The sequence below is a fragment of the Panthera onca genome, chromosome E3 (genome assembly GCF_046562875.1).
Source record: "Panthera onca isolate mPanOnc1 chromosome E3, mPanOnc1 haplotype 2, whole genome shotgun sequence".
NCBI lineage: Eukaryota > Metazoa > Chordata > Mammalia > Carnivora > Felidae > Panthera > Panthera onca.
Window position 1 is genome coordinate 41,167,925 of NC_138354.1, and position 26,213 is coordinate 41,194,137.

Consider the following 26,213-nt stretch of genomic DNA (forward strand, 5'->3'; position numbering starts at 1 on the left):
GAGCAGATTCACTTTGCAGCCAAAGCCCGGGGGAGGTCCGACTGGGGTGTGGGTGGCGGGTCGAACGAGCCTCAGTTTCTCCCGGGGCACCCTCCCTCCCTGGCTGCTGGCCGCGGGGGGCGGGGGTTGGTCACCATCGAGGCTCTGCGGCCCTGACCCGTGGAGGAGCCGCCCCGGCCCCCAGGAACCGAGCGCCCACACGCCCGGGGACAGGGGCCCCAAACGAGCCCGCCCACTCCCCACAGGCACAGGGCCGCCCCAGGCTGGCTCTCCCTTGGGCCCCGCTGTTTTGCATTTTCCCCGTTTTCACCTGCGTGTCCCGGCTCCCACCTCCCGGGGTGCCTGTCTGCCTCCTCCCAGCCTCGGCTGACCCGCGAACCCAGATCGGCACCAACTTCGATCGGCTCCGGGGACAATATTTGCTTTGGGAAACAGTCAAACATTTATTCTCCAATTTATTCAGGAGATTGGTTGTCAAACACAAGCGGCCTCGCCACGCTCTTGCGTTTCCAGGCCTTGGCCTCTGTCCAGGGTCGGTGCGGGGCCGCGGGCGGCACTGACCAGGCCTCCCCCTTGCCCGGCATGGCTCTGCGGCTCCCCCTGCCCTCCTGCGGGTCGGAGGTCCTGCTCTGCGCAGACCCAGGGAGCGTGAGCCGGGGTGACACCAGGGAGGGCTGTCCAGATGGGGGGGGCACACAGGCCGAGTGCGCCCCCACGTTCTGGTCCTCCTTCCAGCCTCGGAGAGAGGCCCAAGGCACATGGTGCCCCGGCAGGTCTCGGGCTGGCATCTTCTCCAGGACCGCACCGCCGGCTCGGGGCGGCGGCGGGAGGGGGTGGCGTTTCTGGGGGTGGAAGGACCACTCTAGTCTGGGGATGGCAGAGCTCCCCAGGGGTCTGGCATTTGCTGGCATTTGCACGCACCCACACAAGTGCTGCCTTCCAAGTGGCTGCTATTTGTGCTGGGAGCTGCTCCCCCCACTGCTATTTGGAAATTTCTCCTCTGCTGCTCTCGTCCCCCATCCTCTCCAGGCCAGAGCTCCTGCCAAAAGCAGAAGAGATGACTGTGGGTTCCTGCTCCCTCCCTAGGATGGCCTCTACCGATGCCCTAGGGACCCTTTGCACAGGACCCCTCTGGACACTTGTGTCCCCCGGACCCGGGGGCCCGGGGGCCCGACCCTCCACCCCCAATCCAGCCACTTTGCTTGCTGCTCCCCCATCCCGGTCCCGCCACAGAAGCCTCGGCCCCCAGCCCACCCCTCACTGCCCCCCAAAGCATGACTGTGGCCAACCAGGAAGGGAGATGCCATGGCGGGGGAGGGCAGCCGGCAGCTGGGGGTCTCCAGGACGACAGAGCTCCGTAGTCCCAGCCGTCCCCTGTGGGGCCCCGGCCCACCCTCCCCGCCCCGCAGGCCCCGCACAGCCACGTTCCCTCTGCATCTGCCACCTCCAGAGTCAGCACGGTCACGGGCCCCGGGCAGTGCCAGGGGGCAGGGGCCTGAGCCCAGCACCCTCGGGCGTCTTTGTTTTCACAGACTGACACTTGACCAGGTGATGCAGGGCTGGTGTGACGAGGCACATGGGACCGCAGGGCAGAGGCAGGGAGAGCAGTCACCAGCTCACGCCGGTGGTCACTCCCCGGCCCGGCAGGCTGGCACGAGCTGGGGGCAGGATAAGGTCGAGGCGCCCTGAGCACTGCCAGTGACACCCGGCCTCTCCCACCCGCTCCCTAGCGTCCCGGGAGCCCAGCCTCTATGGCGGGAACGGGCTGGGGGTGGGGGGGCGGTGACAGTTCGTCCCTGCAGGACCACCCACGGCCTCGCCCCACACAGCTGGTCCCCGCACCACACAGAGCGTCCGGGCCACAGGGAGTGTGGGGCACTCAGCAGGCCCCCCCACCACGAATCTTGGGGTGGGGCTCTGCCCAGCAGGAAATGCAGGCCTGGCGGGGGGCAGGGGCCACCTGGGGCCACGCCGGCCCTCGGCGCTCACAGCCGGCTGGTCTGCATGAGCCCGTTGGCCTCGGAGCCGCGCGCGGGCGTCGTGGCCTCCCGAAGCCGGCCGCTCTTGTCGGCCTGGGGCTCCGCGGCCTCCGCCTCCTCGGCGCCGTAGCCCTTGCGGAGGCACAGAACCTTCCGGAAGCTCTGGCGGAAGTTGTCAGAGAGGAAGCCGTAGAGCACGGGGTTGGCGCAGCTGTTGGCGTAGGACAGGACGACGACGAAGAAGTAGGCGCCCGCGGAGGCGGGCTCCGCGGGCAGGACGAAGGCCAGGTTGACGATGTTGACGATGAAGAAAGGCAGCCAGCAGCCCGCAAACACCACGACCACCACCACCACCATGCGGGTCGCCTTGCGCTCCGAGCGCCGCCGCGTGGCGCCCACGCGCACGCCCGACGCCTTCACCTTGACCACGATGAGCAGGTAGCACAGGCAGATGACCAACAGCGGCCCGAAGAAGCCCAGCACGGAAGTGTAGATGATGAACACGGCACCCCACAGGCCCACGGGCTCCGGCCAGCTGACGTTGCAGGTGTCCCAGCCCTCCTGGATGTCCGCAAAGACCACCAGGGGCAGCGACATGAGCAGCGAGAAGGTCCAGACGCCCGCGCTCGCCAGCTTGGCCACCCGGGGGCGGCGCCAGCGGGCGGAGCGGATGGGGTGGACGACGGCCAGGTAGCGGTCGACGCTCATGACGGTCAGGCAGAAGACGCTGGTGAACTGGTTGATGCCGTCCAAGGTCATGACCAGGCGGCACAGGACGGGGCCGAAGGGCCAGTAGGAGACGGCGTTCTGCGTGGCCAGGAAGGGCAGCCCCAGCATGAGCAGCACGTCAGCCACGGCCAGGTTGAGGATGTAGATGTTGGTGACCGTCTTCATCTTGGCGTGGCGCAGCACCACATAGATGACCAGAGCGTTACCCCCCAGCCCCACCACGCACACCAGCAGGTACAGCACGGGCACCACCACGGCGCGGGCCCCCGGCGAGGCCGCCGGCCCCGCCAGCGTCCCGTTGTGGCCGCCCGCGCCGGGGGCCGCCGTGGAGGCGTTCCAGCCGGCCAGCGTGGGGACCGGGAACAGAGGCTCCATCGCGGCCGCTGCGGGCCAGGCGGGGCGAGCGCGGGCAGGGCGCGTCCTCTCTGCAAAGACAAGGGAGGACGCGGGGCGATTACCGGCCGAGGTGTTTCCTCCCCGGGCCCCGCCCACCCGGGAGGCGCAGGATCGCCCCTTGGCGGGTAAACACGATTACTCACATCCAGCTCGGCTGCGGCCGAGAGTCACATTAAGCAAATTGTTTGGAAAACAAGCCCAGAGAGGAAGGAGCAGGGGGCTGGCAGCTCGATGGCTTCCAGAGCCCTGACTACCCTATGCCCCCCCCCCCCACTGCCCGGGGGCAGCTCCCCGCTGGGCCTCTGCCCTCCTCCAGTCAGCTAGGGCCTCCTGGGCCCTGGGGGTGGTGTCACGGTCCCCATGGCGCCAGCAAGGAGGGGACGGCACAGGGCCGGTGCAGAAGGACAGGGCAGTGATAGGGAGGTCGGGACGGCGGCTGGGCAGGCCAAGCCCCTCACACCCGGCTGAGGCCGGGCATGACACCTGCCGAGCCCTGCTCTCCTGGGTGACCCCACGGCCAGACTCCAGGTGACCTCCTGGAGCCATCAGGAGGGGGCCAGGCCTTGCGTGTGGCCGAGGAGCCAGACCTCAGTCTGCAGAGCCCCCTCCAGCATCCACCGCAGGCTCTGAGGACCACCATCCCCTCAGGAGCGCCCTCAGAGCCCGCAGGCTGGCCAGAGGACTTGGTGCCCTGGTCCTCAGAGCTGCCGCTGGGCAGGGTGTCTCTGGGCCGAGGGGACGACATAGGAGACCGCTCCGGGGTGCAATCATCACAGCTGTGAGGGACACGCTCTGGGCATGCGCTCTGGGGCCGGCCCGCCACCTCCACGGCCACGGCCCAGGGCGGGGAGCGGAGCAGGTAGGTGAGGTCCTTATGTGCCCTAGACCAGGGAACACACGGAGACCAGGCCAGAAGGACACGCATGCGTGTGAGCGGGGGCCGGCCCCTGGGAGAGGGGGTGTGCAGGGGCAAGGCTTTGGGTCTCGTGGAGGAAGAGGCACAGGCAGAGAAGGGAAAATGTTAACATCCCCGGTTCAAGGTCATGGACACACATGTGTCCTTATGTAGTTTTGGTGCTTTTCCGTATGTTTGAGAAAGTTCATAAAAGCAATGCTGCTCCGGAGAAAATAACTGTCTCCACTGATGACAGGAAGAGAAAGGGGGCACAGCGCACAGGGGGAGGGGGCCTAAGTGCCCCAGGGGACCCAACCAGGGCCACTCAGGCCCAGAGGTCCCCCTGCCCTGCCCGACTGGCCCGCAGTGCCCCGAGTTTCCTCAGAGCAGAGGACACCCCCAGTGGTGGCCAGCCCCGGACTCTGGCAGACAAGTGCGGGGGGAGGGGGTGTCCGGGGGGGTGTGTCTGGAACAAAGAAGAAAGGCAGGTGTCAGAAAGAAACCTGAAGGTCCCGATGGGCCGACTCTCCAAGTTCGTTACGAAATGTGGCCCTAGAAAACCGGCAACAGGGAGGTGGGCCAGCCGGTCCATTTCACATGAAATTAAAAATAATAGGAATCGACAAGCATGTCCAAGATCTGTTTAAATAAATACGTTTAGGTTCCTCAACAAGGCACGGGTAAAAATATTATGAAACAAATTTGGCTCCTGTCTAAGAAGTAAAATGAGCAAGTGTGTTATTTTTGAAAATTCACAACTCTCGGGTGTGAAAAATCATTTGGACTTAAAAAAAAATCCATAAAAGTCAGAATCAAGTTGGGTCTGGACACAGCTGAAGAGAGACTCGGAGAAGGGGAGAGGGGTCGAGGGCCCTGCGAGTGGGGTGGGCGGACGAGAGGGCACCGGCAGCACGGACGGCCACGGACAGGAGCCCTGCGCCCCCGGGGAGGACGGATAAGACCCGGATGAGGAGAAAATCCCCCAGAATGGCAGCTGGGAGACAGCGGGCCCCAGATGGAGAACGTGCATCGGGACGAGTGCAGCCAGTGGAGAGCACTGTCCCCCTGGGTCCCCTCCAGGTGGAGGTTCGTGGGAGGGAGAGAGACACTCGGGGTTGGGCTGGATCTGCTGCTCCTGGTTCGGAGGGCCCCTGGCAGCTATATGGGGACCTGATGTGAGCCAAGTGACTGGGACTAAGACAAGGCAAGGCACGGCCTCTGGAGACAACCGCATCTCCAGACAAAGCCGGGGATCCCTCGGCTGGAAGCGGCATTCCCAAGTTGGGGGGCCCACACCTCCCCGGGGGACCCAGCTGGGAGGAGGGCTTTCCGGGGACACTTGGGCTGAGATCGGCCCGCTGGTCTCTGTGCCCAAGGCCCCCGCTCACATTTGGGGAAAAAATACTCAAGAAGGGGCTTCTGGCTCCTTTTCCTGCATGGGACCCCGAGTGCTGGGAGGGGAAGAAGCCACCGTCCCCTGAGATGTTCGGCTCACCCATGGAGGGAGGGGCGACTGTCAGCTCAGATGCGCCCTGGCTGGGGCCTGGGGCCCCCGGCGTGGCATAGCCAAATGTGAGCTCAGGCCTGACTCAGATAGCCCGTGCCTTCCAGAAGCTTCTCAGGGCTCCCCTGAGATGGCTCCGGAGCCCTGCCACCCCACGGACACCCCAATTCCTCAGGCCGCGGAGCCGCGAAGAACGAAACTAGGCCATTATGGTGGCGCCTGCCTCTGGGAACACGGTTCTACAGGAGCCATTATTTAGAAGTGGCAATCGTCTTAGTCACAGAAATTACACTCGTGGCAAATTGTCCCTGGGGCCCTTCCTCCTGCGGCGGGGGATTTAGTGGGGGGGGGGGGGTGTGGAATCAGCCACAGGCCCGCGCTGGGGCTCTCTGACCCAGAGCCCCCCACCAGGGAAGGACTGCCTGCCCACTGATGTGGCCCAGGGAACAGACCCCCTACCCTCCCTCCCATCCCGCCAGGGATCTTGGGGGGTGGCGGGTCACGTCACCTCCCTGAGCCCCTGGCAAATGGAAAGTCCCTGAACACATGAAATAAATTCAGATACGCAAGATGCCGTGTGCAGTGCCTGGCACACAGTGGGTGCTAAATAATTGCTCCCTCTCGCCTGCCCCAAACAGCCCAGCATCTTCTCCCAGTGTCGGAAAAGGTTCCTGCCCTGGGCTTCAAGGAGAAGGGGCTGGAGGCTTCCCGGGGACGCGGGGAGGGGACAGGCCCTCAGTGCCCAGAGCTCCACAGCTCCCCCCGGGCTGGCCCCACGTGAGGTCGGCAGGAGAGGGCAGGTGTCCTCCACCCAGGGCAGCACCAGCCGGGAGTGGCTCCATGTTCCTGGGGTCCTCACCTCCCCCCGACCTGCAGGGCAGGGGCCAACACCGAGAGGACCGGCCCCAGCACCGCATCCCGGCCTGCCTCCCCCACACAGGCTCCTTCCATCCTCAAGGCAGCTCTGGGCAGACTGGTGTCCCTGCCCCCCCGAGGGGAGACGAAGGTGGGTGTGGGCTGGCCTGGGGCGGTGAACGGGAGGCTGGCCAGCGGAGACCCTTCCTCAGGGTCCCAGCGCCACGTTTGTTTCCAAGGCCACGTTCCGCCCCCAGCACACTTTCTGGGAAATCTGGGTCATTTTACCGGGAACCAATGGAGGGTCATTGTCATCGATGCTGTCAACAGCCTTCGGCTTGAGGCTCTCAGTCCTCCCCCAAGGGGCAGCTGGGCCCAGGAAACCTGCTCTCTTCGGCAGATGGGGGGGGGGGGGGGAGGCGGGCAGCCAGAACTGCCTCCAACCGTGGCCACTGGGACTCCTGGCCCTTGCCCTTACTCAGGACCCCAGGTCAGCCTGCGGGCCAGGGTCGGTGGGCCGGGCCGTGGGGCAGGTGAGCGGCTGGCGTGGACTCTGGGTGGGGAGACAGCACACAGGTGAACCTGCAGGGCGGGCCTCCCTGCTGGGGAAGCATCAGGAGGGCCCGGAGCGCTGTTGGCCAAGACCGCGGATGCCGGGGCTCCCTTCTTCCCGGGACCCCTAGACGTTGGGCCGGCTCTTCCTGCCGCCTTCCCACAGCTCACTCTGCCTGGCCACCGCCTCCCCTGGTGCCCACGGCAGACCCCCCCCACCCCCCACCTCGGACCCGGCCCGCGCCCCCTGGGACCTGCTGCCCCGCTCGCCCAGCCGCTCCCGCTCCCTCCGCTTCGGCTTCCCACCCTCACCTTCCCGCCAGTCTCCAGCGATCCCTCCCCGGCCGCGCCGCCCACCCTTCGCCAGCCTCGGGGCGAGCTGGGCTGCGGCGTCCACCGCCGGGGGTCGGGCCGAGTCTCCCTTGCGCCCCGGCCCCGGCACACCGGGTCCAGAGGCCGGAGGGTGGCGAGGGTCGGGGAGCCGGGGAGCGGGAGGGGGTGGAGCGGCGGAGACCGGGTGGGTGGGGGGTCGGACGACGGGCAGGGGAGGCCCCCAGGGCGGCGGCCGGTGAGCCCCGGGGGAAGGAACACAGGTGAGGCAGGGGCGCAGAGGGCGGCGCAGGCGGGGGCGCGCGGCAGGACCCCCGACCAGGGCCGCGCGGGGCTTCGCGCAGGGTAGTGAGACCCCCCCCCCCCAAAGGACAACAGGGATCCGCGCGGGGCCCCGGCGAGGCGCGGGGGGCAGGGGCGCGCGGCACTCACCGGTCGGCGGGGAGCCGAGTGCCCGCGCTGCGCTCTCTCCGGGCTCGGCGCTCTGGGCTCGGCTCCCGGCGGGGGGCGGGGCGAGCGCGGGGGGCGGGGCGGGGCGGGCCTGGTCCCCGCGGTCCCCCCCCCCCCCCCCCCCCCGCCTCCCCTCCAGGCAGTCTGCGGCACCCGCCCGGTCGGGCCCCAGAACGGCGACGCCCCCGCCTCAGTCTCTAACGACGCCCCCGCCTCAGTCTCTAACGTCCGCTCTGGCAGGAAAGCCCAGCCCGGGGGTCCCCCCCCCCCCGCCCCCCCGCCGCAGCGCGCTCCTCAAAGTCGACGGATCGGAAGCCGTCCTCACTCGGAGAAGCTGGACGCCTGGGTCTGGCGGCGGAGGCCACTAACCCCGGGCGCGGGGCCCAGCTGGCCGAGCGGTTTGGGGATCCCCGTTCACTCTGGAGGCTGTCCCCTTGGCCGGGATCACAGCCACCTGATCCAAACACAGGTGCAGGGTCTCACACCTGCGCTCTGGGACTCGGCAGGGCTGCGGGCCTGGGAAGCTGCATTCTGGCAAGGTTCCAGGCACGGCGGCTGCGGGGCGGGGGGGGGGGGGGGGCGGTCGGGGCCCCCGTTTGAGCCGATTGTAACCGGTAGTGTTGGACGCCGTGCTCTGCTGGGCACGGGGCGCTGGGTGGGTGTCCATTCCCCACACCAAGGAGCAGCCTCCAGAGTCCTTACCCTGGACTTATGTGGGGGGTGGCTAGCCAGTGGCTGGAAGGACTGAGGTGCCTCCAGATGGAGGAACCCCTAAGACGCCCGGATCCTCGCCCTTGACATACCGCATGCTGATAGGTGGGGACGGCAGCAAGTTACCCTGTATTTTCTTTCCTCTGCCTCCTCCTCCCCCTCTTCCTCCCTCTACCCTCCTCCTCCTCCCCCCACCCTCCTCCCCCTCCTTCTTCCCCTCCCCCTCCCTCTACCCCCTCCTCTCCCACCCTTCTCCTCCTCTCCTCCTCTCTCTCCTCCCCCTTCCTCTCCCTCCTCCTCCCCCTCCTCTCCCTCCTCCTCCCCCTCCTCCTCCCCTCCTCCTCCCCTACCCTCTTCCCCCTCCTTCTCCCCCTCCCCCTCCCTCTACCCCCTCCTCTCCCACCCTTCTCCTCCTCTCCTCCCCTCTCTCCACCCCCTCCCCCCTCCTCCTCCCCCTCCTCTCCCTCCTCCTCCCCTCCTCCTCCCCCTACCCTCTTCCCCCTCCTTCTCCCCCTCCCCCTCCCTCTACCCCTCTCCACCTCCTCCCCCTACCCTTCTCCTCCTCCCCTCCTCTCCCTCCTCCTCCCTCCCTTCCTCCCCCTTCTCCTCCTCCTCCCCCTCTTCTGTTCCCTCTGCCCCTTCCCCCTCCTCCTTCTCTTTCTCCTCCTTCTTTGAGAGAGAGAGAGAAGGACGGTAGAGGGAGAGAGAGAGAGAGAGAGAGAGAGAGAGAGAGTCCTAAGCAGGCTCCACACCCTGTGCAGAGCCCAGCGTGGGGCTGGATCTCAGGACCGTGAGACTGTGACCGGGCCAAGATCAACAGTTGGATGTTGAGCCGACTGAGCCGCCCAGGCGCCCCAAGGTACTTTCTTCTTTATGCTTTTCTGAGCTGTTTCATTTTGTACAAGAAGTGTGGGTTATGTTTTTAATCGAGAAAAGGCACTTACGGACCAGGGGGTCCAGCTTGGGGCACGTGCCTGTCTCCATGCAGGCTCCATGTGGGGGGGGGGGGGGCGCTGGGCTGCTCCCTGGGGCACATAGCAGCCCCTCCCCAGCCAGACCCAGATCCCTTGTTCAAGAGTTGGCCCAGCCCCCGTCCCCCACCCTAGGCCGGGTCCTTGGAGTCCTTCAGCTCCACAAGGGGGCCGCATAGACCTCACCCCTGTGGTGGTAAAGCTGGACACCCCCTGCCAAGGAAACATGGAGCCCCGGAGAGGAAACTGTTCCCTCCCCCACAGTCCCCACCGGCCCCCAAGGAGGCTGCGTCTTTCTGACGTCCCGCAGGGAGCCGTAGCCGCAGGAGGTCAAGGGGTCCTGGCCCCTCGGGAGGGCCCGATGGCTGCACCGAGCCTGCGGTTCGGATGTCCCCCTGGACCGTGGGCGGGCTGAGCTAGGGCCAGGCTGTGTGTCCTCCTTGGCTTGCCAGCCGGGAAGGCGGAACACACGAGCACCTGTGTGTGGCCTGTCGCGAGCTCAGCAGGGGCGCGCAAACCCTCTGGAATCGATCGGGTGGAAAACACACAGTTCTCGGCGCTCCCCGGCCCGGCCTGCGCTGGACGATGCAGATTCGCTCTGGACAAAACAGGAGGGGCCTATTCCGTGAGCTCCAGAGTGGCACGGAGAGGTATTTAACGGGCGTGCTTTTAAATCATTGTAAGTACTGTGTGGAAAGAAGCAGGTGCCGAGGAAGAGACAGTCGTGGGGACAGAAAGGCTGGGACAGGCTCTATAAGGAGACAGCTGACTCCAGTGAGGCCAGGAACAGACTAGACAGAGGGAACAGCAGATGCAAAGGCTCTGCGGCAGGAGTGAACTTGGCATGTTCTTGTGACTGGACGGGTGACAATGGGACCAGTGGCGGGAAAGGGGCCAAAATAGTAGGGCCGGGCCACCGCAAGGGGCGTGATCTGACAGTGAGAGTGACCAGAAGGGGGGTGCTGGGGGTCTGAGCACGGTGGGGACCTCTGGGTCTGTGTCTTGAGGACATAGTCAGGGGCCACTACGGCCTGAATGGTCAGCTCTGTCCTCCACAGGCACAGAGCTCGGGTGTCTCCGGGTCACAGCCCGTGGAGGAGGTGATAGTGCCCTGGGGTAAGATTATGGCCCACGTCCTGTGAGCTCTGGCTGTTAGGGCTCATGCCTTCTTGCCCCACGCAGGGCCTATTGTCTGCACAATCCCTGGGCTTTGTTCTGGGACCTGCCACGCCTCAGGCCGGGGCCGGGCTCTGGGTGGACAGTGGCATCGGAGGCCGGGTCCCGGGCCCCCCCCCCCCACCAACCCGAATCTGCCCCGTGTGAACCCTGGCCTTTCCACCCTCTCTGGAGATCCCTGGCCGTGCCTTGCCCAGTCCACAGCTGTGGCTTCTCTATGCGGATCCCCCGAGAACCTCTCCAAGCCCCCCAGACTCCTTCCCCACCACCCCCGTCTGCCTCGCCCCTTCCTTCAGCCTGTTTTGTCACCCTTGTGATTCACACCTCAGCCATGGGCTGTATCCAGCTCCTGCTGGCCAGAGGTACCCAAAGTTCTGGGGTTCCCCAAGCAGCTTCCTCGATCTCAGTGTCCCGAGGGCTCAGTGTCCCGTGTGGGAGTCAGCGTCTGGCACACAAGGGGGACACGGCCTTGTGGGTGGGTGGGTGCTTGGTTATAGCCCAGCATCAGGCTGGGACCCCTGTGACACCCTCCCACCTGGGTGGCCTCACCTGGCTGCTGCTGGGGGCTCCGATGGGAAAGGAGGTGTCCAGAGAGGTGGCCTGTCCGCCTTCCCCCTCCCCGTTGCTCCATGCTCCTGGCATGAGTCCCCAGTAGCAGCAAGTGCGGGGACATCTGGGTACACTCTGCAGAGGTCAGGCCAGCACCAAAGAGAAGGCTGAGGATTAGTGGCGGCTGGGAGCCATGGCAACAGGACAACGGCCCAGTGGTCTCCCCAGGGACGGCCCCCAGACCCCTTGAGTAGGGACCCCCATCCTAGCGGCGAGCTCTGCTGTGGCCTGCGCCCCTCCCCTTTCCAGAGGCTGAGGCCTGCCCCCCCCCCCGGGACACGAGTGCACCTCCCTGACCGTCCCAGCCACTCCGGCCCCCACCCGTGCTGAGGCTCCTAGTGATTATTCAAAAGCCACGGAGGCTGACTCCGGTTCACCTGGAAACACCCCGGAGGCCCCCGTCTGTGTCCCCAGGAAAGTCCCCAAGCCGGGGCAGACCCTGGGGAGGTAGGTGTGAGGCATTCACTGTCCTCGGGCCAAGCTGGCCCCCCTCTACTCGGTGAGGCCACGCTGTGTCCACCCCCCAATCTTTATCCTAGCTGTATCCCTGCCCAGCACAGCCCGTCTCCTTTTCTCCAGGTAATTAACCTGTTCCAGTGCCCCTTCCTCCAGGAAGCCCTCCTGGCTGCTGCACACTGGTTCTTCGCCACTCTGCCACCTGGTGGTCCCAGACCGCATCCCCTCGGTGATGTTTGTCCTGGTTACAGAGGTTGTGAGTGTTGGTGAGGGATTGTCTCTGCCTCCCACCCGGCGGACGCGGCTGTGGGCTCACGGGAGGCCCTGGGCTTTCTGCAGGGGCCTGAGGTTGGGCCCTTCCTGGCCGTGGCCTTGGGCTTCAGTGGGCACTCTGTGGCGATGCACCCTCAATGCAGCTTCCCGGGCCACCCCAGCCCTCAGAATGGCAGGCTTCGCCCCGTGGGCGCTAATTGGGCATGACGCTGTCGTGGGTGTAGAGCGGGGAGCAGAGACCCGGCCCCGGGTGAAGGGCCACCAGCCCGGTCAGCGCAGGGGAAGAGAAAGATGAGGCACTGGGTGACTTGGCACCCTGCGCTGCAGAGAAGCCCCTGCACCCCCAGGGCATTTCCGGGACCCCCCCGGCCCCCCCTCCCCACCAAGACAGCTCTTCCCTCAGGAGGCGGCTGCGTTTACGGGTGAGGCCCCAGGCCCGCCCCAGGCACCCCGGAGGCAAGATGGTCGGAGCCCCTTGGCCAGACTCCCCAGACGCAGGGCACATGCCAGGGCCTGTGAATGAAGAGAGAGGGACCAGACACCAGGTGGGGATCTGTCTGCACCCGGCGTGGCCCAGCTGGGACCCTCCTCGCCTTAGATGATGGGTCCCTAGATGATGAGCTCCGGGGAGGAGCCTCTCAGGGTGACCCAGCGGCCCCACTCCTGCCAAAGACTCCCCAGAAGGCCAGACTGGTCCCCGCCCCACCTCCCCCCACCAAGCTGTGCAGGGTGGCCGGGCCAAGGCTTCCCTGGGATGTGGGCTCAGCCCGGGCAGGGTGGGGCGGGCGGCTAAGGCCCATCTTGCAGATGATGTGGCCGTTCCGGGGCCACCTGTGTGCATGACACAAGGTCCTGGGGCAGGGCCAGGCCTGGCGCCGGGCTGTGTGGCATTAGGTACAGCCGTGGGCGCTGACTCGGCGGCGGGGAGGGAAGGCGGCCACGAGAGGGAGGAGGAAGGCGGTGAGCTTCCAAAATTAGCCACGACACGAAGCGGGGATTATCATGGCCCCGCTCACTGACGGGTCTTTGGGGACAAGAGGCCAAACATGGCTGTCCTGGGCACAGACAATGAACAGAGACGTTCCCCCTTTTCCTGAGGGTACCTGGGGACCGGGCAGAGCTAGCGCCCAGCACTGCCTGGTGGCAAAGGCCACAGCCTTCCCTGCAGACGGGCCAAGGGGGTGCAGGGAGCCGGAGCGCGGGTGACCAGGCAACGAGGAGAGGGACGGACAGCACACCCCATCTGGGGAAGAGGCCAAGGGGTGCCACGGCTCCAGAACATCGCCCGCGGCAGGGCGGGCGGTGGCTCTTCCCCCCAACACAGGGCAGCCTGCCCTAGGGTCAGGGTGGGTCTTAAGGCCCCCGGAGTGAGTTGGTGGGTTTGGGCTGGTGTCCCCCGCCACCACCCTGAGCCCCCAGGCTCCGGGAACAGGAAATGCCCCGAGGAGACGGCTGGAGGGCAAGGTCAGGCAGCCGGTCGCCAGGGTACGGGCTGGGGGGCGGCCGGCTGGGACTGCGTTCAGCCACACACGATAAGAGAGCTCTGACGAAACAACCAGCCCAGACCGCAGCCTCGTGCACGCCGGGTTCCTCCCCCCGACAGCCAACGGGAACAGGTGCAGGCCAGCCACGCGGTAACCACAGAGCCACGGGTGTGTGCCGCCCACGGAGGACACGGGGGCCGGCCAGGTGATGCCACTCACCAGTGAGTGCTCGCAATTAGGGTCGTTAACTCCTCCTTGTTCAGCAACATTAAGTAACCAAGTAAAGACCCCACGACCGGACGGCGGCTTTGACCGGACCCCGGCGAGACGTCAGCCCCGTGTCTGGGACAGGCAGGATGGCCGGCCGGCGTCTGGAGCGGGGACGACCCGCCCCTTCTCTGCAAGGGGCTGCGGTTGGTCTCCGTCCCCACTCAGAGCCCCTTGGGGGAGAAGTGGGAGCGGCGCCTCCCCCTGCAGTGGCCTCGGTCCCTCCCCTGTCCTTGAGGACACCCGTGGAGCCATCCGGAGGCAGCGGTGACATAATCAGCCCAGGAGACAGCCAGAGTGACCTGGTGGCACTTGGAGGGGCAGCGATGAGCTGTAAGTTCTGGAGCTCAGGCAGGGATGACAATCAGCTGGCCTTGGCCCTTGGGAGGGGCCTCGGGGAGGGCAAGGCCTGGAGGGGACCGGACGCCCGGATGGAACCCTGCGGGCGGGACCCCTACAGCCACACCTCCCGGGCCAGCCGGAGCCGGGAACCAGCCCCTTGTCATTTTTTTTTTTTTAAATAGTGTATGTTAATATGGACTTTATGTTTTAGGGCAGTTTTAGGGTTACAGAAAATGGAGCACTGTTCCCCTATACCTCTGTCCCCCCCACACACACAATTTCTTCTATATGAAGTCTCGCATCGTTGCGATACATTTGTTACGATCGACGGTACAATGATAATATTGACCCATTATTTTTTACGTTTTGGACACTGTGGGTTTGGATGAATGGACGATGACCGGTTTCCACCATTGCAGCATCACACAGAGTAGTGTCACTGTCCTGCCTATTCAGCCTCTCCTCTCCCCCAGCCCCAGATAACTGCGTTTTGTGTTTTTGTAACACGGTTCTGCCTTTTCCAGAATGTCCTGTAGTTGGACCCCTACAGTGTAGGCTTTTCTCGCCGGCGTCTTTCACTTGGTAATTCGCATTTGAGCTTCCGGCGTGGCTTCCCGTGGCTTGATGGAGCATTTCTTTTTAGCTGAACACTATTTCGTTGTGGGCATCGACCACAGTTAATTTACCCGTCACCTGCTGAAGGACGTCGTGGTTGCTCCCAGATGCCTGCCTTTCTGCGGGCGGGCAGTACTCGAACAGTGCCCTCCCTGCCCCCTTGGCCCATGCCTGCCAGGGGGCCACCCCTCGGAACTACAATGTCTCCAGGCTCTCCTGGGCCCCTGTCACCCTTACCCCGGCCTGGAACCGGGCAGGTCTACTCCAAGGTCTCAGCTAGTGTCAAATGGCCACAGGGGTCTTGCCCAAAGATGGCAGGCCGGGCACCCAGAGGGCAAATATGTCAACACTCTGGCTGGTAGACCCCGGCCACCTCCTCCAGGAAGCCCTGCTCCTCAGAGTTCTGTTGTTAAAGTTTCCCCCCAAATTCATGTCCACTCAGAACCTCACAATGTGACCTTATTTGTAAATAGGGTGTCTGTATATGTAATTAGTGACAGATTTGGAGACGAGGCCATCCTGCATTATTATAGGTGCCCTGGATCCAATGACAAGTGTCCTTAGAAGAAGAGGAGAGACACAGACACAGAGGAGAAGCCACATGAAAACGGAGGCGGAGACTGGAGCCCCCAGAAGCTGGAAGAGGCAGGAGGGAGCCTCCCCTGGAGCCCTTCGGGGTGAGAGCTTGGCCCTGCCCCCCTGGATCTCTGACTTTGGGTCTCCAGACTGTGAGCGGCTCGACTTCTGTTCCCTGAGCCACCAGTTTGTGATAAGGTGGTAAGATGGCCCCAGGGCAGGAAACCAGGCTTGACCCTCCCTCCCTCCCTCCCTCCTTCCTTCCTTCCCTCCTTCTCTGCCCGTTGGCCTGGCACTCCTCATGTGGGCTAATCCCCTGTGCCTTCCCTGGGCTCTGGTCTCCCGTCCTGACTGCCTGCCTTGTGCCCCGTGGCCCTAGCTCCCGGGTAGAAGGAAGGGTTGCCTGCTGAGGGGCACTGCCTCATCCTGTCCCCATGCCCCTGGCACGCACGCTGTGGCCACAGGACATTTTCAGTTTCCACAATCCTTGGGTTTTGATGTTGACACATTCGAGGCCCATTCAAGTCACTTGATTTCCCACTCAGAGGCGAATCAAAAGGAACACATCTTCTCTGATTTGTTCACACCAGTCAACTTTTCCGTCAATAAAAAAGTCCATTTTGCTCATCCGATGCCAACGGAATGCGATCTTTTCTAAGATGTCAGAATTCAGTGACTCATTCACTTATTTCATCCCATTTACGTCTGAGAGTCAAACGGCATCTGGAGACAGAATTCCTCATTAGAGAACAAGTCATTAAGAAGTCAGCATGGAAACACAGACCGGAGCACTGCCTCACCTCGGTGGCAAAGCTTGGGGCCTGGCTCTCCTCCACGTCCAGGCAGCAGAGGCCTGGGGCTGGGCCGTCTGCGCCCCGCTAAGTGGAGGTCCCTGAGCTCCAGCCCATGGCTGCCCTTTGAGAACACAGGCCCAGCAAAAAACTTCTGATTTTTCTCAAGACAAAAGCTTTTTACATGCATTGCCCGGCTCACACACGTCGGCAGGAAATGACAGATATCCAGGGCATGGGCCAAGTACGGCCACCGGGAGCCCCCCAGTGCCCTGGGGCCTCGAACTGCCCTGGAAGCTGCTCTGACCCCAGGGTGCCGGCCACCCCTCCGGGCCAGCTGGCCCCCCAAACATGCTGTTCCCCCTGGACGTGCTGCCCCCCCCCTCCTGCCGGACATGCTATCCTCCCCGGATGTGCTGGTCCCTCCAGGATGTGCTTGTACTCTCCAGACATGCTGTTCCCTGCCAGACATGCTGGCCCCCCCACCCCCACTCCGGACGTGCTGGCCCCTCTGGACATGCTGGTCTGATGGTCTGGGCCAGTGGGTGTATCTCTGTGGGCAACACGTCACTGCCCAGCAACCTGGTCTCGGGAAGGCCCATGGATGGGTGCAGCTGGGGGGCCCCGGCTTAGCCCTGACCGGGACAGCAGCCACCTCCAAGCCCCAGCTTCCATCTGTAAAGGGGATAAAATAAACATAATGAGAATTAACAATAACGATACGAGCTGTGGTGGTTAGTTTTCTGGGTCCACTCGGCAAGGCTCCATTTCTTGGTTACTCAGTCACACGCTGGCACAGACGTCGCTGGGAAGGTGTTTGTGATTGCGGCTAATGTCTACCGGCAGGTGGCTTTAAGTACAGGAGACGAGCCTCGTGCTGTGGGAGCATCAGGTGGTTTTAAGTAAAGGAGATGAGCCTCGTGTTGTGGGTGGGTCCCATCTAAGTGGTTGGGGGCTTTAAGAGCCTCAGGTTTCCGGGCGAAGGAGGAATTTCTACCTCAAGAAAGCGCTGCGTCGGATTATGTCCCACGGGCATGCTACCGCGAGACTCAGGCTCACGTGGCAGAGACCCGGGACCCCCCCAGGGCACATGACCGCGTTCCCTCAGCCCCCATCTCCAGGCCCGGCGATGGGTGACCTAGGCCCAGAGCCCGGAAGGGACCGGCGGTGGGAGAACACCAGGCCGACAGGAGCAGACGCCTGCAGCCAGCGATTTGGGGTGGCTCGGGAACCGGCTCTGGGCCCCGCCAGGCCCGAGTCACCCACGAGCGCCGCGTACCGAGGCTGCAGCCTCTCCAGGGGTGACCAATGTTTGGCCAGATTCACCAGGAGCCCAAGCAGTGACCAGAGGCCCCACCTGCCTGGTATGCCCCTGGTGGCTGGAGTGGGGGGTGGGGAGCATCGGCTGGGTGGCCCCCCCGAGCTTCACCAGGAGACACGGTAGGACTAGGCTCATGCCTGCTCTCCCTGTAGGGACCCCCTCTCCGTGTGTCTGTGTCCAGGGCTCCATCTTCCTATGGGAGCACTAGTCACGGGTTCAGGACCCCTCTGATCCAAGGTGACCCTGATTCACCTTGAAAGCATCTCCATAAAGCTTATGTGCCCTCAGTTACAGGGGAGAGGACTTAGACGGATCTTCTGGGGACACAGTTTAATGCCCCCCACCAGTCTCTGAGGACCAGAGTGCAGTCGCTGGCTGCAGCGACCCCCTGGGCTGGGCTGCTCCTCAGCAAGCTTCTCCTTGGGGCTTAGGGCTGCTCCCTGTGGGGCAGCGCCTGGGGTTGGGGAAACTAGCCCGCCTCCCAGTAGAGATAAAGCCATGGGGAGGGGCTGTGCCCACCCTCCCCCACCAGCCAGGCTGGACTCCCTGGGGAATGGCTTGAAGGGTGCCACCAGGAGGAGGGGATACCTGAGATGTCCTCACTCTGAGTGCCAGGCCAGCTCTGTTATCCACTCGGCAAGAGCCAAGCCCTGGGCTGGTGCTGGAGTGACTGGGTGTCGTCTCCTGGCCTCAGTGGGTACTGGAAGGGCTCCTCTGATCCTGATCCGCAGTCAGTTCTCCCAGAATTCCCTGGGCATCCTGATGGATGGGGGGGCAGCGGTGGTCAGGGTTTCTGCCACAAGGAGTAGCCAGCAGCCGGAGTGGGGCTCCCAGGCAGGCCTGTGAACCACCCTCCAGGCTCTGGCTGGACAGGGCAGGACAAAGGGGGCCTCCAGAGTCAGCAGCCAGCTCTCCCTGGGGCTCGGCCTTGACCCCTTACTGCTTCACAGCAGGCATTGGGGGGGTGGGGGTGGGCCAAGATGCAGGAGCCAAGGTTGGGGGGGGGGGGGCCTCCGTGTCCACAGGAAGCATTCAAAGCTATGCAGACCTCCCCTCCCTGTGCGGTCAGAATATTAAGCTAAGGTGGTGATAATTGGCTGAAAAGCATATGAAGGCCTCAAGGACAAATTCGAGGCTCTCACCATTGCTGCAGGGGGAAGGAGGGGTGATGGCACTGTGAAGGGGGGCAGAGGCACAGACACAAGGGTCAAACCCCCCACCTGACACAGTTCCCTCCGTCTGTCCTGGACCCCCTGCTGTGGGTGATGCCCCACCTCTCCCCTTCCTCCCCACACCTCGATCCTGCCCACCCCCACCAGGTCTGTGAAGGGACAGCTTGGAAGGCAAGCGGAAGGCACAGCCACAGGAAACTCCGGACCCGCTTCCCCTCCCCTGGGGTTTCTGGGAGGGCGCAGACCCCAGTCTACCCTCCCCCAGGGGAACTGCCGCCCCTGCTGGCAGTCTGGAGGTGTCAGAGCCAGGGTCTGATGTCCGCACCGCCGGGTGTCCAGGCAGGGGCTGCCCAGTAGCTGTGCCCACTCCTCTCCTTAGGCCGCGTCCCATTTCTCCCCTGCTAGGCCCAGACTCGGAGGGACACTGGAAGCCCTGCACACTCGGCCCCCAGCCAGCTGGTCTCCGAGTCAGAGGAGGCCTCGACATCGGCCGGCCTCTGGCACCATCTGCTGGTCACAGCGGGAGGCAGGCCGCCCCCAGCCATAGGGCCCCCCTAACCGCGGGCGAGGGTGGGAAGGACGAGAGCTCCGGGGTGGAGTCCCTAGGCCCCGCCCATGACCCCGCCCCCCGCCCCGCCCCGAGCACAACCCTGGGCATCACGACCCTGCCTGCAGCCTCCGGCCCCGCCCGCGGCCCCGCCTCGAGCACAACCCCTGGCATCACGACACTGCCCACAGCCTGCCCACGGCTCGGCCCCGGGCCAACCCCCCCACCCCGCCCGAATCACGGCCCTGCCCGCAGCCTCCGGCCCCGCCCACGGCCCCGCCCCGAGCACAACCCTGGGCATCCCGACCCTGCCCACAGCCTCCAGCCCTGCCCACGGCTCTCGGCCCTGGGCACAAACCACCCCCCCTCCAACCATGGCCCGAATCACGGCCCCGCCCACAGCCTCCGGCCCCGCCCGAGGCCCCGCCCCGAGCACAAGCCTGGGCGTCACGACACTGCCCACAGCCTCCAGCCCTGCCCACGGCTCGGCCCCGGGCGCAACCCACCGACCCCTGCCCGAATCACGGCCCTGCCCACAGCCTCCGGTCCCGCCCACGGCCCGTCAGCCACTTCTACAGCCTGGCGGTAAGCCCAAAGCTCCCGTGTGGCCTCAGCTGCTCCCTCAACCTCTCTGAGCCTATGTTCTCCTTAGCTACATCGGGTCATAATTACTGCCCTAAGTTTCCGGGAGAGCCGCGCCCTGATTCTGCCGGTAGGCCCAAGTCTGTCTGTCCCCAGACCTCTGGAAGCCTGTTCTGGGGTTTCTGGGGACCCCTCCATTGGAAGGTCCCTCTACAGTGCCCCTCCAGCACCTCACCTCCCCCTGCCCCACAGCCTTTCTCTTGGTCCCTTCTCTTGGCAAGCCCTTCTCTTGGGTACCAGTGCCATGGGCATTAGGAGCTCTAGCTGTGGGTGGCATAGACACCCTGGGGAGGGGAGGGGGCAGAGGACTTTCTCAAGCTGGTCTCTCCTCTGCCCCCTCCCTGGGGACCTGCCTGCAGGTCTGTGACTGCTTGTCCACAGCCAGGCCCCAGCCCCTCCCGGAGGTGCTCACCATTTCTGTAAGGGGGAAAGCTGGGGCCTGTCGCCTGGGGGCTGGCTGGGCCCACCTGGCCATAGGACAAGGGCTGTTAACACCTGGCAAGCTACCCAAGGCCTAAGCCCCGTTGCCCTTGCTTTCTGGCACTGAGACCCTTTTCTGGGGCCAGATCTGGGGACCCCCGCCAGAGGCAGCCTCCTCTTTGTCCCCAAACCTGTCCCCATCAAGCACCTGCCCTGCCTGGGGCTGTTGATAATAACCGGTAGTGTCCCTGAGGGAGAGGACAGGGCCCCTTCTGATTCTGTGCTCTTAGTGGACCACCGTGCTGTGCTGCCAGGCCCAGGCCTGGGCTCCTTCATCTCTAGGGCCCCCATCAACGAATCACTCAGAGCAAAGCAGGCACTCGCCACCTGGGGGCGCAAGCAGTTCACAAACGCTCCCATCACAAACCAGGGCCATCGAGTCTTGGCTGAGACCTCAAGATTGGGGAGGGGGATGTCCTCCCTGCTTCCTGGTTAGGATTTCCCACGTCATCTGGATTGAGAACCTGGGCTTTCAGGCCGAGACCCGGCGTCACTGATCTCCCTGGCCCCGGGGGAGCTGGGTCGTTATCCCTGCGCTCGGTGGGGGGGGGAGTGGAGGTCAGCCACCCCCAGCCCCATCCACCCTCTGTGGGCTTTGCTGCCCGGGCAAGGGGCCAGCCTGGCTGCCCCGCACCCTCCAGCAGCTGGCTGGCGACCCTCCCGGTGGCTGGTGGACTCTGCTCAGCCGGGCCAGCCACACCTGCCACAGCAGCTGGTTCAAAATCCCCAAATCCCACAAACCGGCCGCTCGGCCCCATTTGGCCCGGCCAGGGAGTCCTTGGCCCTGTGTGTCAGCCTGTCCCTCACTGAACTGGCCGTCAGGGACTGTGGCCAGGTGGGCAGGTGGGCAGTGCTCCGGCGTCCCGAGATGCTGGCCAGATGGTGCAGACCCCTGCCCTTGGGGTTGGGTGTGCCCCCTCCCCCCCCCCGCCCCCCCCCCCGAACTCGCGTGTCCCCTCCCCCCCCCCGAGCTCGAGTGAACTGGAGGGTCTGCAGACTCACTTAGCAGGGCAAGTAAGAGACCTTCACGTAAGAGTCTGGCTGCCCCGGGCCTGAAGGAGGGGAGTCTGCGGTGCTGACCGTTTGCAGTCAGGGGGCCACCGGGGAGGCTCTGGCCCGTGGTCGTGACGGGGACCCCCAAAACTCAGGCTTCAGGGCGCAAGGCAGCAGGAAGTTTGCAAGGCGGCACCACGCGGATGCTTGCGGTAACCCTGCACGCCTGTGGGCACCTGCGGTATGCTGCTGTGGCCCTGGCCGAGGGGCCCTTGGCGACCACGCTGTGCCACACAGGGGCAGCCTCCTCCTGGCCCCCTGGGCACGGATGACAACCGTGAGTGCCCCCGGCTTTGCTCAGGCACCCCCTCCCTCCGGGGTCCCTCACTGAGGCCCCCCAGCCTCTGCCTCGCCCCCACACCCGCCCCACCTCTGCTCAGCCCCAGGACGCTGGCTGGTCGACACATGTCAGCCTTGGGGAGGGGGTGAGGGCAGCTGCTGGGTGTTGATGTTCGCTCGCTGCCTGGAGGAGGGGGTTTTCCGGCACCGGGGGAGGGGTCAGCCATGGTCGCTGAGCAGTGATTCAGGCCCAGAAGAGGGAAGGCCCCACATCGTCACAAGTAAGCAACCCCAAGGATGGTTTCCTACACGCAGCTTGAACCCCTGAGCGGCTTGAACCCCTGAGCGGGCGCAGCCCCAGGAACTGTGTTCGTGCTCCCCACCCCTATCCGGGAGCAGCGCGGTGGGGGCCTGGGCAGGGCTCAGCCCTGCGCTCTCGGCCATGCAGGCCTCCCCCTGCAGCCCCTCCCTCCTTCCCTCCTCACCCCATCAGCCCTGCCCCCAGGCATCTGCAGTCACCCCCTCGGCCCTGTCCACAAGCATCTGCACTCACTGTAACTGATCCCCCAGGCGGGGCGGCCCGGGCTCTGGGCTCCCCTGGCCCTCTCGTCTCCGGCCCAGCTGTTGCCGGGGAGGCCGTGTCTGTGCCGGGGGCCAACAGCTGCAGGCCCGGAAGCCCCCACCTAGCCTGGAGCAGGTGGGCCCTCCGTGGCCCAGTCCGGTCTGCCAAGGGCCAGTCCCAGGGGTACGGGGGCCCCGTGCCCTCATCCGCTAGGCCTTGGGGGTCCTGGGCTGGGGGCAGGACCTTAGGGGTCCTCGGGCCTGCGGCAGCAAGGCCGGCCGAGCGCTCGCTACAGACAGAGCCGGGAAGGACATCTGCCACCCGCCACACCACCCAGCCCTTCGAGGCCAGTGATGCAAACCCAGACAGAGAGCCTTGGTCAAGGCACCGTCCACTCCGTTTTCGCCGCGACAGGAGGGGGTCCCTACGCTGTCAGGCCACTTGTGAACATTTATCGAGGGGCGCCCCTCTGTCTTGGGGTGCCTCTGATGGGTGCTGGACTGTGAGAGAATGAATTCGTGTTGTTTTCAAGCCCCCCACTTGCGGGGAGCGTTTGACTGGCCCAGGACGCCGGCACACGCCCTCTGTCCCTGGACGCAGCAGGAAACTGCCGAGTGGCTTCCTGGTGCTCGGTGCCCAGGAGGTGCCCGGCAGGCCCGCCTCTGAGCTGTCCACTGGCCCTGCCGTCCCCCCCACGTCAGCCTCGTCCCTGACCCCCCACGAGCGCTGAGCCAGCTCAGTGGCCTCCACGGTGCTCGCTCGTGGGCAGCGTTACCGGGCAGGGTGGGTGCTTCCCTGAAGGCCTGTGCACTGAGCTCAAACCTGCACTGTTGAGGGACCGCTTGTCCTGAGGGCAGAGACTCCAGTTCAGGGGCGGCCGGTCCACAGACGCCCCAGGCTCCAGGGTCAGAGACCCGCCTGCTTGTCCTGCAGGCAAGCCCGCTGAGGCCACCAGCACATGTCTGCCCCGAGAGACGTGTTTCCACTGAGCCCACGTCTCCCTCCCGGGGCCCCGGTTATCAGCGGGAGGGAGTAAACCCTCATGCCAGCCAAGCCCAGGGGTGGTGGCGCTCAGGGATGCGGGGCTCAGCCAGGGGAGCTGGTGGCTGCCATGAGGGGTCGAGGACAGGAGCCGAAGGCTCAGGGTGGGGCTGCAGACCCCGGGAGAAGGCTCTGTGGGGACACAGTGGGGGCTGGGCAGTGTGGCTCCGCAGGGGGTTGAGCCCTGGTCACCCCATCAGGAGAGGCTGACACAGTGGCCTGTGGGTGCCGTGTTTGCTGAATGAGCTGGGTGACATCTATAGATCGCCCCGAATAGCACCCAGCCTGGGGCTGCTCGGGCCTCTGAATGAGGCTCCAGGCCACTCCTGAGAGGAGTCATGTCAACCTCAGACCTCAGCCACCCAGCAGCCTGGCCTCCTGGACCCCGGTGGCCAGCTGACTCCCTGGGCTGCCTTGCACGAAGACGCGGGGGTGGGCATTCCGGCTTCCCCAGCCCGGCCCCCTCCTGACCCCCTCACGACAGGAGGCCTCGGCCAGACACCACAGGCGGACAAGGTCCGGCCCCTTCCTAGCTTCAGGCACCGTGACGCGGCGCCCCTGCCCCGGCACCCAATCCGTCAGCCGCCCCTCCAGCCCAGGGCCCAGCCGCAAGGTGGCTAAGCCGGCTTGAAACAGGTGATTTATCTGGGCTTCGTTTCAAGCAAACATCTGATGGCTTTACTCGGACGGAGCGGCTCCCCGCACGGTCTGGATTTCCCATCTCCGGGAACCCTTCACTTCTGAGAGGGGCTGGGGCGGTGGATGTTTATTTTATCACTTTTCCCTGCTCAGGAGTTTAATAATTCAGCAGCAGGTCTGGGGCGGCTCCGCATGGATCCGTTTGTCTCTCCGGATCTCATTCCTTCCCAGACCCCCATGTGTCCGCGCCGGCTGGCCGCATATCATGTGTTCCCGCGAAAGTGGTTTTCCTATTAAGAGCTTCATTTCAGCCAGATTGTCCTACCATTCCTCGTCTCGGACGCGTCTGGGGCCAGCGGCAGCTCCACGGGATCGAGCGGCACCCCTGGCAGGCTGGTCCCCGAAACCTCAGGTGCCCTGGCCGGACGCGCGGGCCGGGCGGGTGCCCGTGGGCGTCCCGCCTCCCCGAGGGCAGACATCAGGGCCCACGCTGCGAGTCTTGGCTCTGGCCGGACCGGCCCCACCAGGAGGGCTCCAGGGAAGGTCATTCAGCACCCACTGGGCGCGGCTGGTTTCACGCTCCTCATGTCCACACCGGGCGCTCATGGCCTCCCCTCGCACACAGGGCCCTGAGGGGCGACGTCTACCAAGCTCCGTGGGCTCCCGACGGCACACACCGTTCGGACCGCGGCACAAATTTGCACTCTGCTCTCACACGACCACCCGACGGAGACATGACGATCATCCCGTGCCCTGGGCAAGGAAGCCAGGGCCTAGACTGGGCGAGCTTCCAGGAGCGGGAGTGGGGGGAGGGAGGCCGCCCCCCCCCCCGCCTAGCCCCCTCCTCCACAGCCCGGCCCAGGGCACTTGAACCAAGTGGGGACTTCGTGGGGACTCTGACGGAGTGGGAGGGTGACTTCAGGAAGACCCAGTGACCGAGGGGGCTTGGGGCCAGCTGAGGGGCCAGGTCTTCCCCTCCCGGGCGTGGACCACCCTGATCGGGCAGCAAGGGCTGCGGACCGTCCCCCTCACGGGCCCCCCACCTGCCGGCCCCACCCTGTCTTGTGACCTTTTGGCCGATCTCCACCAAAACTAGATCATAAAGATCAGGGCTGCAGGGGTCTGTGCAGGCAGGACTCCTTGATGTAAACAGCCCTGCGCTGACCACACTCCCTGGCCCCCACCCAGCCCCCAGCCCTGGACAGAACCAGCGGCCCCAGGCCTGGCCTCCCCTCCCCCCTGGGTCCCGGCAGAGCGGATGGGTGGGCTCGTGGGGTGCGGGGCCCAGGAGGGTGCAGGGGGCAGCTGAGGGGGGACAGGCGTGGGCCTGCCTCCCGGGCTCTGCCAGCGCTTCCGGCGGCCGGGTTATCGGGGTGACAGGCGGGGGCCCCACTGAGACAGCAGCGGCTGCAGCCCGTCTCTCACTCCCCTGATAGCGCCAGGCACCGGGCCGATCGGGAGGAGCCCTCGGGGGCTGTGACCAGCCCAGGACCCAGTGCTGCTGGCGGGGTGCTTCCTGACCCCTGACCCCCGCATTCGGGAAAGAACACAGGCCTGAGAAGCCCAGTGCAAAATGAAACGTTCACAGATGGTTAGGGACCTCAGGGCAGGGCACCCACCCCCCCCCCCCCACCCCCGCCGTCGGTGCTGGGCCGAGGCCTCCGGGCTCTGCGTCCCGTGAGGGGGGCCCCGCGGCTGTGCGTTGCCTGGCCGTGGGGCTCGGGAACCCGTGTCAGCCCCAGGCCAGCCGGGGAGGGGCTCGGGCACACGGCCCTCACCTCGCCCCACCCTCCTCCCTGCACACGTGTGAGTGCAGCTGTGGACCCCGGGCAGGAGGAAATCCTCTGCTTTGCAAAGGTCCCGGGGGAAGCAGGGCTGCCTGGAACAGCTGGGAGGGGGCTGGCTGGTGGGGGGGGGGGGGGCCTGGGCTGCTGTCCCGACGCTCCGGCGGGGGCCGGGCTGCGGGCACCGTTTCTGAACTGGGAGGCACGGCGGACGCCCCCCAGGAAACCCCTGGACTCAAGGATCGCCCCTCATCCACTGAGGAGAGCTGGGAGGTGAGGCGTCCCCAAGTGGAGGCCACTGCCCTCACAGGGCTCCCCCCAGGGGCCGAGCTGGGGCCCCCGGCCACTGAGTGGCTGCCACTGCCCCAGAATAGGGCCGAGCCCCCTAACCCCCTCTTGCCAGGAAAGAACCCCAGGAATCAGTGTCACGGAGTTACCTCTGCAACAGCCAAAGGTGCAGCCGGTGGGGGCGGGGTGCCGAAGGAAGAAGGGTGGGGCACGAGGGGGCGCTGTGGGGTCCTGAGCCCAGGGAGGGTCGTGGCCCTTCCTCCCAGCTGCCCCTGGAGCTGTCCTGGGGGGGGCCGTGAGGCTGCAGTCAGGTGTGACCCGGGGACACTGGACAACCCCTTCGGGGAGCAGCGGCCTTGGGGGTCAGACAAGGGGGTTAGTGGCCACGTGCAGGCTGGAGGACAAGGACACCCCTGCTCAGAGCCCTCCCCCACCGCCTGAAGC

General features: G+C 65.4%; 1 protein-coding gene and 1 long non-coding RNA gene across 3 annotated transcripts; one reads left to right on the top strand and one right to left on the bottom strand.

Moving 5' to 3' along the window:
• Nucleotides 1–428: 428 nt before the first annotated feature.
• On the bottom strand, nucleotides 429–7,763 carry SSTR5 (somatostatin receptor 5). The gene is made up of 2 exons (XM_060648013.3): nucleotides 7,673–7,763; nucleotides 429–3,133 (listed from the first exon to the last, which is right to left on the bottom strand). The coding sequence occupies exon 2, from the start codon at nucleotides 3,081–3,083 to the stop codon at nucleotides 1,986–1,988; it is 1,098 nt and encodes a 365-aa protein (XP_060503996.1). The 5' UTR covers nucleotides 3,084–3,133; nucleotides 7,673–7,763; the 3' UTR covers nucleotides 429–1,985.
• Nucleotides 7,764–9,273: 1,510 nt separating this feature from the next.
• Nucleotides 9,274–16,679, top strand: LOC132688865 (uncharacterized). Of its 2 annotated transcripts, XR_009614725.3 has the most exons (4): nucleotides 9,274–11,869; nucleotides 12,290–12,431; nucleotides 15,128–15,371; nucleotides 15,716–16,679. It is a non-coding gene; the product is annotated as an uncharacterized LOC132688865 (long non-coding RNA). The 2 variants fall into 2 exon arrangements; XR_009614724.3 differs by having other exon boundaries at nucleotides 9,274–12,431.
• The last annotated feature ends 9,534 nt before the right edge of the window (nucleotides 16,680–26,213 follow it).

Excerpts from the sequence above, each read along its gene's own strand:
- SSTR5 (XM_060648013.3), bottom strand. The coding sequence starts at position 3,083 with ATGGAGCCTCTGTTCCCGGTCCCCACGCTGGCCGGCTGGAACGCCTCC.